Genomic DNA, 9,840 nt, shown 5'->3' on the forward strand with positions numbered 1-9,840 from the left:
CATATCTTGTTTTATTGTTTCAACTGATTTTTCGATTGCTCCAAACAAAAAATATAAAAGAGTGAGATCTCTTCTAGGCGTTACCAGCAGTGGTCTCTTTATAGGCCACGTTGCTTTGTTCTTCATGTCTCCATGGCGTGAATGTACTACAGGACGTTGCTCTTATGTAGACGGACGTTTTATGTGCAATACTGTTAGTCTTGCAGAATATAACGTATTGTATTAAATATTATGTAAGACTGAGATAAGCATTATTGACAAAATCAAGAAAGGAGCTCTGCGCTGATTTAGACATTTAGAGCGAATGGACAACGAAAGAACGGCTAAGAATATTTACAGTGCGAATGTTGATGGATGGAGAAATAGAGGAAGACCGAGAAAAACATGGCATGACCAAATCCAACAAATACTTGTAGATTAACATGTCAAAAGTCAGAATAATTGACGCGCGTGCATGAGAAGATGTATGAATGTAGAAGAAGCGAGATATGTATGCAAATATAAAGTGATGTGGTGTTCTATCCTCTCTGCCTACCCTTACGGAGAAACGGCAGGATGATTAGTTTGTTTAAACACATTATCTGTAGTAAAGAAAGTAAAATTTACACTAAATGTAATTTCTAAAAACCTGAAAATATTTGGCCATGCACTTTTTGTGACCGCTACTGAATGAGATTAATAACACTGGCTCGAGTGATGTGGCGTTCTATCCTCTCTGCCTACCCTTACGAGGAAACGGTGTGATGCTTTGTTTGTATTCAATATAAAATTATGACTTTCTTCATCGGTCGTTGCTCTCTATTTCAGGTGAAACGATTAAGCACGTGTGCGTGTCATAGATCATAGACTATGAACCCCACATAGAGTAGTTCACAGCGTTGTAGCATATGGTTTAATACGAAAAGTGTGTTTTTTTTAAGTTTAAGGTGCAACTAGTTGCGTGGCAAAACCAATCAATGTGAACATAGAACTTTCCTTTAAGAAGATTTGGGATTTCGTGGAGATTAAAAAACAGGTTTGTTCATACTTTTTAATGTAAATAAATATTTATAAAATATATTTAGTGGTTATAGGGCTCGTATTATAAATATTTAGGGTTCCAACTTTGTATTTTTACATATTCATTTATTTACTGACATTGTCCATTTATACAATGCATAGGGTATTAAACAAATGATACATTTTACATGTTTAAGATCACTAAATTAAATCGCATATCGACTGATTTTGTAGCACCTCGTCAAGGTATAAAATTGACTATCAAATAAACATTCCTCAAACAATGTTCTCCATCTCTGCTGTAATATATTAGTCTTAATAACTCCCCAGTAAGGCAAATCCAGTCTTTTGTCTGCAAATATTTAGACAAACTCGAAATATTGTTGGTTAAACCGACTGGTCCGGGCGTTATAAAAATTGGAATAATTCAATCAGATGAATCTCACATACTCATTCACTCTTACTTCACAAAAGTCGACAGATGGAAGAGTTGAGGAAATGTGGATGTTCGAACATAGGCAGAATGGTGAGTGTTTCGCAGTGTGTAAAGTGCCGCCTTAAACCAGGCAATGACAGGTCATAGCCTAGAATTCCATATTCCGTTCTTAAGAATGTTTTCCCCCCTCTGTTGCAACAAATTTGGATGCACGTATGTGTGTAAAATATCAAATAATACTTCTTCTTCTCCGGTCTCAATCCTGGGATTGGCTGGCAGCAATTACTTTCATCCTTCTCCTCCATTCCTCCCTGTCTTGTGCGGCAGTCAACATATGATGAGCAGCGCACGTCCTCTAATAGGTCCTCCAGGTACTCTCGGCGTGGGCGTCCCCTAGAATTTGTCCCCTCGGCCATCCCCTCCATTATGACATGCAGGAGGCCTTCTTGACATATTACATGGCCGATCCATCTCACTCACCTTTCGGACAAGGTCCTGAGCAGGTGCCTTCCACCTTCGATTCTTTGGAGAACCTCCTCATTTGTAATGTGGTCTCTCCAGGAAATTCTTAGTAGTCTTCTATAGGACCACATCTCAAAAGCCTCTAGTCTCCATTTATCTCTTTGGATAGGCACCATGTCTCGCAGCCATACATCAAGATACTCCATACATAGGTCTTGATTAGGAGTATTCTTAGTTTTAGGTCTATATTATTTGATTCTATTATTTTTGACCTTTTATTAAATGCAAGTCTAGCTTGATGTATACCGCTGTCGACCTCGCTCTTACCTCGCTCTACCTCCCGAGGTAGACAAACTCCTTGGTGTTCTTTAGTGGTATTCCCGACATCACTACTCTCATCTGGTGTTGCATTCGGCCTACAGTCAGTAGCTTTGTTTTGTCTTTATTTATCTTCATACTGTAGTTATTTTAATACATTTGGTTTTAAATGAACTTTCGAAGATTAAAAAAAACTCGTTTTTGAACAGCCTTGTTTTTCTCCTAAAAAATTTGAAAATGCCCCTAAAAAGGCTTGATGCTGCAACTCTTGAGCCATTTCCAATGCAGTCAGCTTTTGTTCATTCCTCGCTTTGGTGACAGCCGCAATATCGTCTCCTTCACAATTCGTTAGTTTGTCAAACACCGCCGCATCGTCCCGACTCGCGCAGTCAAAAAACTCCTCCGTCAACTTTAAAAGATTGTGAATGTCGTTTCTGGAATACTGTACAGGAGTCATATCGTGGATTCTGTCTACTGGATTATAACAAGCCCCATTTTTGAGAAGGATCCTCGCTATTTCGGTGGCGTTTATTTTGGAGGCTGCGTGTAAAGAAGTGGCACCGCCAAGAAATGTTTCGGCGTTGATGAAACTGCTGAATTTATCACTTTTTTTCTGCGCGACGTGCTTCACTAATATTTCAACGACAGTAGGATGGTTGTTGTATACAGCGGCATGTAGGGGCGTGTTCCCTTCCAAAGTGACGGCTGTTGCGTCTGCCCCGTGTTTTAAAAGCGTGTCAACAATGTATTTGTTGCCTTTGCTGGCTGCGAAGTGCAAAGGAGTTCGCCCTGCAGAATCTACAGTTTGAACGTCTGACCCATTGCGGATTAACAGAGCAATTTTCGCATCATCATTGTTAACAACGGCATCGATGACCTCAACTTGGCAATCATGTACGCTTTCGAAGTCCTTTTCTGCGTGTTTGGAGTTAATGACTAACTCTTGAAATATTTGATTTAAAATGACATTATCCGGATTTTTTGGCCCGAGTATTCTATCTCTCTCTTCTCGGCCCTCTTTGTAAGCTTTCAAAGCCTCTGTATATTGGCCCCTGAAGAAATGCACGCAAGCTATATTTCTCCGAGTGTTTATCGTATCGATGTGATTGGCTCCTAGCAATAATTTCTGGCGAGCAAATACGGGGTGCAGTATTTTGTAAGCTTCGTCATATTTCTTCTGACTCGCTAGCAAGGCTCCTATGTTGTGTTCGGCTCTCATTGTATCCGAGTGATTGATTCCCATGACCTTTTTCTTGTATGTGCACACAGACTTAAAAATATCAATGGCCTTTTCGGTCTTTCCCTCACGGTACAGGATATTTCCGATGTGGTTCAGAGTGTCGAGGGTTAAAACATTATCCGGACCTAACATCTCTAGACACTTGGCGTAATTCTTCTCAGCCAATTCTAAGGATTCTGCATTCCTCTGTAAGTTTTTTAGTACCAAGGCCAATCGAAGATTAGACTCCAAAACATCTTTATGATTCTCCGTCAACAGCTCCGACTGTTTTCTGCAAACTCTTTCGAGGATATCAAGGGCCGACAGATTCTTCCCTTGTTTGAAGAAGACAAAAGCTATGCTACTTTGAGTTTTAAGAGAAGCTTCGCAATTATCTCCCAAGGTCTTTTTTTGTCTGGAATAAATATTTTCCAGCAAGCCGAGTGCACTTTCGTAGTCGCATTTTTTATAAAACACTTCAGCCAATTTTGTTTGAACTTCTAGAGTACCGGGACCCATTCCACCCGAACCTAGGATTCTATTTATGGTTGTGTTTACTAAAATAGAATGAGCCTCGTTGAAATTTTCTTTTAGAATCAATTCGTCGGCTATTATTAAGACACGCGTCACGTCATCTTCTAAGATACTCCGTAGCTGATTTAACTTAGGAAATTTGTTTATAGCTGCTACAACCGCGAGTATTTTACCTTCTCTGTTTTTTACCTTCATAATTGCATCTAGAATCTGCGAGTCCTTTATTTCTTCTAGTTCTTCTATAACTCCTTCGTCGCCATTTTCAACTTTACAAAACAAACTGTGAATAAGTTCCAGTAGACGCTTGATGCTCTCTATTCCGGCGATATCTAATGGCGTCTTATTTTTATTATCAACCGGGTTATAGATTGCCCCTTTCTGCAAAAGTGACGAGACGATTTCATAATGAGAACCTTCGCAAGCGTAGTGAAGAGGAGTAGAACCATCTATATCTTTAGCATTAAGGTTCGAATTATGCAGTAGTAGAATATTGCTGATATTCTGTAGATTGTTTTTGATGGCAACGTGCAACAGTGTTAAATGGTCGAATCGTGTAGCGCCAGCAATAGCGTCTCGATCCAATATAGTTTGGACAGAGGATTCGTCATTATTTTCTACAGCTTCGTAGAGATTATCGATTAATTCAAACATTCTGCTGATATCAACATTATCTGTCAAATGCTGCGGCTTGTTTCCGGTTAAATCAGCATCATTATAAATGGCTCCGTTGACTATCAAAGTCTTGACCAAATCAAAATACCCTCCTTGCGAGGCTATGTGTAACGGTTTCGTGTGAAATTTATTGCACGCGTTCAAATTTACACCTTTTTCCATCAAGTATTTGGCGCAATCGTACTGCCCGCCGATAGCTGCATGGTGCAAGAGATTATTTTTTATTTCATCTTCGCAATTGATATCCATACCGCTATTGATAAAATACTCCACGGTGTCTATATGGCCTTTCTGGGACGCCAGGTGGATTGGCTTAGCGCCTGAAGCGTTTGTTACATCGACATCTGCACCGGCGCCTATTAAATATTTAACAATATCAACATCATTAACTGACGAAGCGACGTGTAATAATGTATCCTCATTATTGTGTTTAAGATTTATGTCAAAGTCTCGGGATTTAAATAGGATATTGAACTGTTTGATTCGATGCATACAGATTGCGAATCGCATAAGGAAAAACGTAACTTCCAGATTTGGCTGCTCTTTGTGCAAAATACTAGTAATAATGTTGCACGAGCCTTGTACAAGTGCGGTGGCCAATAAATCCTTAACATTTGTAGAATCAACAAGGGCGCCATTTTCAATTAGGGCTTCTACAATTTCATCTTGACCCAGTATTATGGCTTGTTTCAGGGCTGTGCAATTGCTATCATCAACTGCATCTACGTCACATCCTTTCTTCATCAAGGCTTTCGCGATATTCCAATTACCGTTGCCAGATGCAATATGGAGCAAAGTACTCCCTTTGTCATTTCTAACAGTGATATCAATATTCTTATTCCTAAGAAGAGAATCTACGACATTTCGAAAACCATTTTCGATGGCGACTGTCAGACAGCTCCCATTGTTTGCATTTACATCCGCTCCCTTTGCAATGAGCAAATCGACGAGGTCCTTAAAATTGTTTTTTACAGCGTAGTATAAAGCAGAGGCGTTTTTATTCGTAAGTGCGTTCACATCGGACTTCCTTTCAATCAACAATTCCACTACAAGTTTGTGATTTCCTTCGACAGCTAGATGGAGAGGAGTCACTCCATCGGTAGATTTAGCGTTGACATCAGCTTCGGCTCGGATCAAAGTGTTAATAGCTTCATAGTAACCGAGTAGACAAGCTTTGTGTAAGGCCGTATATCCGTTATTACACGCTGCATTCACATCGGCATGATTATCTATCAAAAGCTTAGTTATATTTTCATTGCTGGGTTTTTTTACAGATTCAATCAACGGCGTATAATTATCTTTATTTCGCGAGTTGACATCTGCTCCTTTTTCGATTAAAATTCTGGAAATTTCTAAATGTTTTTCAAACGCACTGAAGTGCAGCGGCGGCAATAAACTCTCCACACAATTCACATCAGCTCCTGCACGCAGCAAAACTTCCACTACCTCATAATTACCGTTCATTGCAGCTAAATGTAGCGGCGTAAGAGATTCTATATTTCTAATGTTCACATCGATTCCCGCGTCGATTAGAGTCTCAACGATTTCTTTGTTTTTATGGACTGAACTCAAGTGCAAGGGAGATAAACCGCGGTACTCATGGCAGTCAGTGACTGATCCATTCGCTAGTAAAATCTTTACAATATCGTTGTGGCCACCCACTATAGAGCTCACTAGTGGATTCATCCCATCAAATCTAAGTGCGTTGACGTCTGCCTCGTGAGAGATCAAATCTTCGACGATTTTCGTATGTCCAAAGTATGCGGCGGCATGGAGAGGAGTTTGATTCAACGTCCTATTCCCGATGTTCACCGAAGCTCCGTGCTTTAGAAGTATGTTCACTACTTCTCCGTGTCCATTTTCCGCGGCGTTGTTTAAAGGCGTACAGCCGCTGTATAGACCTTTGAAGTTGATATTAGCGCCTTGGGCTATAAGAGCATTGACAATATGTATGTGGCCATTCAAAGCGGCGAAATACAAGGGAGTTGCACCAGTAAACGACTTGGCATCAACATCCGCATTGTTTTCAAGTAAAAATCTGACTATTTCTAAATATCCAAGATCTGCCGCTATATGTAATGGCGTGAAACCGTTACAACTTTCGATCATATTAACATCTCTGTTCGCAAGAGTTTCAACAACATTCAAGCAGTTGTTTCTGACAGCGTAATGTAAAGGACAATGACCCTCCCAGTCCTTCAGTATTCTATCTGCCCCCAATTTGAGCAAAATTTCAACAGTTCCTGCGTGGCCATTTTGAGCAGCAAGATGAAGAGGTGTCGACTTAGATCTATCACTTTCTTCTGCTGTTAATCCCTTTTTTTCTAATAAGAATTTAACAATGTCCTCTCTGCCAAATGCCGCGGCAACATACAAGGAATTTTGATCTCTCAAATCTTTTTCAAATACTTCCAAATTACATTCATCAACCAAATATTTAAATAGCTCTAGACTAGGTCCCCGAGCAGCCAAATGTAACACATTACACTTGTTGAAAGACTTGTAATTCGTATCGGCTCCATTTGCTATACACATTCTTAAAACCTCCAAATTTCCTTCTTCTAATGATCTTTTCATTTCTAACATGTTCCTGATAATGGTTAAACCATTTTCGTAACTTCCTTTAAGGCTGTTAGGATCTATCTTTACGACGTGTCCTATCTTTTTACTCCGCATGGCATCACACTCAGCAAGTTTAGCGGCGTTTAAATACACAGCAGGGAAAACATCTTCGAATAAAATATCAATTAAAAAGCCACCGTGCGCCAAATAGTTTCGCAAACACTTGCCCGTCAATAGGGGAACATCGCCATCGATGAAAATGATATTACCAACGAGACGTTTGCACGTGTCCAGATCAGACAAGACATCCAGAAACATCATCTCAATCATGAACCTTTTTCCGTGGTCGCCTAAAACTTGAGTTAGAGGATTGTCACGAAGTGTACTTTTCAATTCATTAATTTTCTCGACTAATTCAGCTTCTATTTCTGTGTTTATTACATCGGCTACGGGCTTACTTTTGTTTTTCTTTCCCTTTTTGTTATTTGCCTTGTGTTTTTTCAATCGTTCGTTGAAATCATCGATCCACCTAATGCTCATCTTTTCGGTGATTATGATATGCCGAATCTTCGCCACGACATAGAGCAAGTCGGTAGCGAGCTGCGGAGATATTCTCAAGTGTACGCTCTTGTAAAATACGTCCAGCAATTGGGACAGCTCTTTGCAAGCCTTAATATCGGCAGGATCTGTCAGTGGGGAACATTTGAGTAACATTTCTGAAGCCGTGCGTTTTTTAACTGCAAAGATGATATCTTTGTCACTTTTTGTTTTTGCGTTCATTCTTAAAGACGGGTGAAAGAATGTTTTGAGAAATGCAAAGCCCATGGCAAAGTCCTCCTGATGGGAGACGAGTTTGGTTTGGTGAAGATTTCTGTTGATCTCAACTTCTATTACACTTTCGAAACTGTTGAGTTCTATATCTTTACAGGTGAGTTTAAATAGCTCTTCAATCAGCCTGTCTTCCTTAGTTATGTGGTCGACATTTGTTACATTAACAATAGGTAAAACGCTTAGGCCTTCGAAATCAGCAGAGAGTTCGTTAATCTCGTCTAAAGTGGAACTTTTGGCAACTTTTGAAAGCAATGTTTTGACCAGCTTCTTTTTTTTTCCAAGCAGTATTTCCGAAATAACTGAACCAATTTTTTTAATGTCGTTTTGAATGCTGGTGTAAAATTTGAGTTTCTCTTCTGCGCCTTTTCCCTGGACGATGTGCGAGTGAGATAGGGAATTGCGCAGTACGGTCAGGACTTTTCTAGTTTCTATGGGCGCGGAGAGCAAAATAAGATCGCAGACGCTTTTCGATACATTCGGAGATTCCAGAGAGCTCTTTAAATACTCTCCAACGACCTGCAGCGCGCGCTTTAAGAGAAGCTGTCCTTTCCGTGCGCTGGAATCGGCTTCCAACGCAACTTCTATATAAGTCGTCATCCTGTCGAGAGAGTAGACGTCTCGAACCTCTTCGTAATGTTCGTACAAGTCCACGAACTCCGGGTTTGCTTCCAGAACTCCAGAAATTGCTTCTTCTCTAGTACAGCAGGGAAGAAAATTGACCGTACCGATGTCATAGCCGGATATATTAATTTTAAGATATTCCATCGATGACTTGAATACTCTCAGATGTTTCAGGATATTTTTCCTCGTTAACGTTGCCCAACAGAAAATATTCAATTGTGTATGTTTAGTATGTGCGGATATGAAACTGATTAAACAAAAAAGCATTTCTTCCCAAGGAATTAGTGAATAAGTACATCTTACTTGCTGTTTTATTATATATAAATTCCTCGCGATACATTCTGCTATGTACAGAAACATTTCATTTGTTTCATTCCACTGGTTTTCAAGAATAGAACACATTTGTTCCAGAACTAGATCGATTCTGATTTCGACATCTCCGAGTGTCGGGTAGGACACTTCATCGTCAGAAAAGAAACGTAGATCCAACAAATGTTTTGTAAAATTGATCTCGTCGTCTTGAGTCATACACGCCCCATTTAATCTCAGTTTTCTGCGCTCTCCTGAGAGGGCGATATCAATTTCCAATTGTTTTCTGATAAAGTAATTTTCATCCTCTTTATTTTCAAATATCGCGGGAACTTCTAATTCGGAAATTTTTTTTTTAATGATCTCCAATCCAGACATTTTTGCCGCCATATTTAGCACAAACGAAACATTTATTTATACTAAAGAATAACCTCGCTTTTCATAGTGACTAATACCTATGTCCTGATAACCGATAACGGGCTGATAAATGAGCATCAGTATGACTCATTCACACAAAAATACTAAAAAATTTACTTTTTAAATACTAAAACTAAACTACTAAACATTTAACTTTCATTTTGAAAGAGGGATAAAAATACGCAAAAAACCAAACCCGATCGGAATTGTTATTGTTTACTTTTGTTTCGTCATTTTCCGGTTACCGTTTAGCCGGTTCAGCCGGCAGCCGTAATAAAATAATCATTCAAATGTAAGGTTTTTGTTATTTTGGCTTGAAATTTCCGAATCAGGTAATACAAAATATAATATTTCAATTGTTTTGACATGACACGTGATAATCGCGCCTCGAATTTTTGATTTTGGTGCAATTTAAAATTTTGAAATTGAAATCAAAACAACAAAATTATCTATAATCTAT

The 9,840-nt window shown here is 39.3% G+C and overlaps 1 protein-coding gene across 1 annotated transcript; it reads right to left on the reverse strand.

Annotated features, from left to right (window-relative positions):
* Positions 1–1,016: 1,016 nt before the first annotated feature.
* LOC148275394 (uncharacterized) lies at positions 1,017–9,840 on the reverse strand. The gene has a single exon (XM_088235764.1). It carries the CDS (start codon positions 9,351–9,353, stop codon positions 2,400–2,402), a length of 6,954 nt encoding a protein of 2,317 aa, XP_088091890.1. The 5' UTR covers positions 9,354–9,840; the 3' UTR covers positions 1,017–2,399.

This window comes from Micrasema longulum, unplaced genomic scaffold (genome assembly GCF_059751315.1).
Source record: "Micrasema longulum isolate JH-2025_06_02 unplaced genomic scaffold, ASM5975131v1 h1tg001433l, whole genome shotgun sequence".
Classification (NCBI taxonomy): Eukaryota; Metazoa; Arthropoda; class Insecta; order Trichoptera; family Brachycentridae; genus Micrasema; species Micrasema longulum.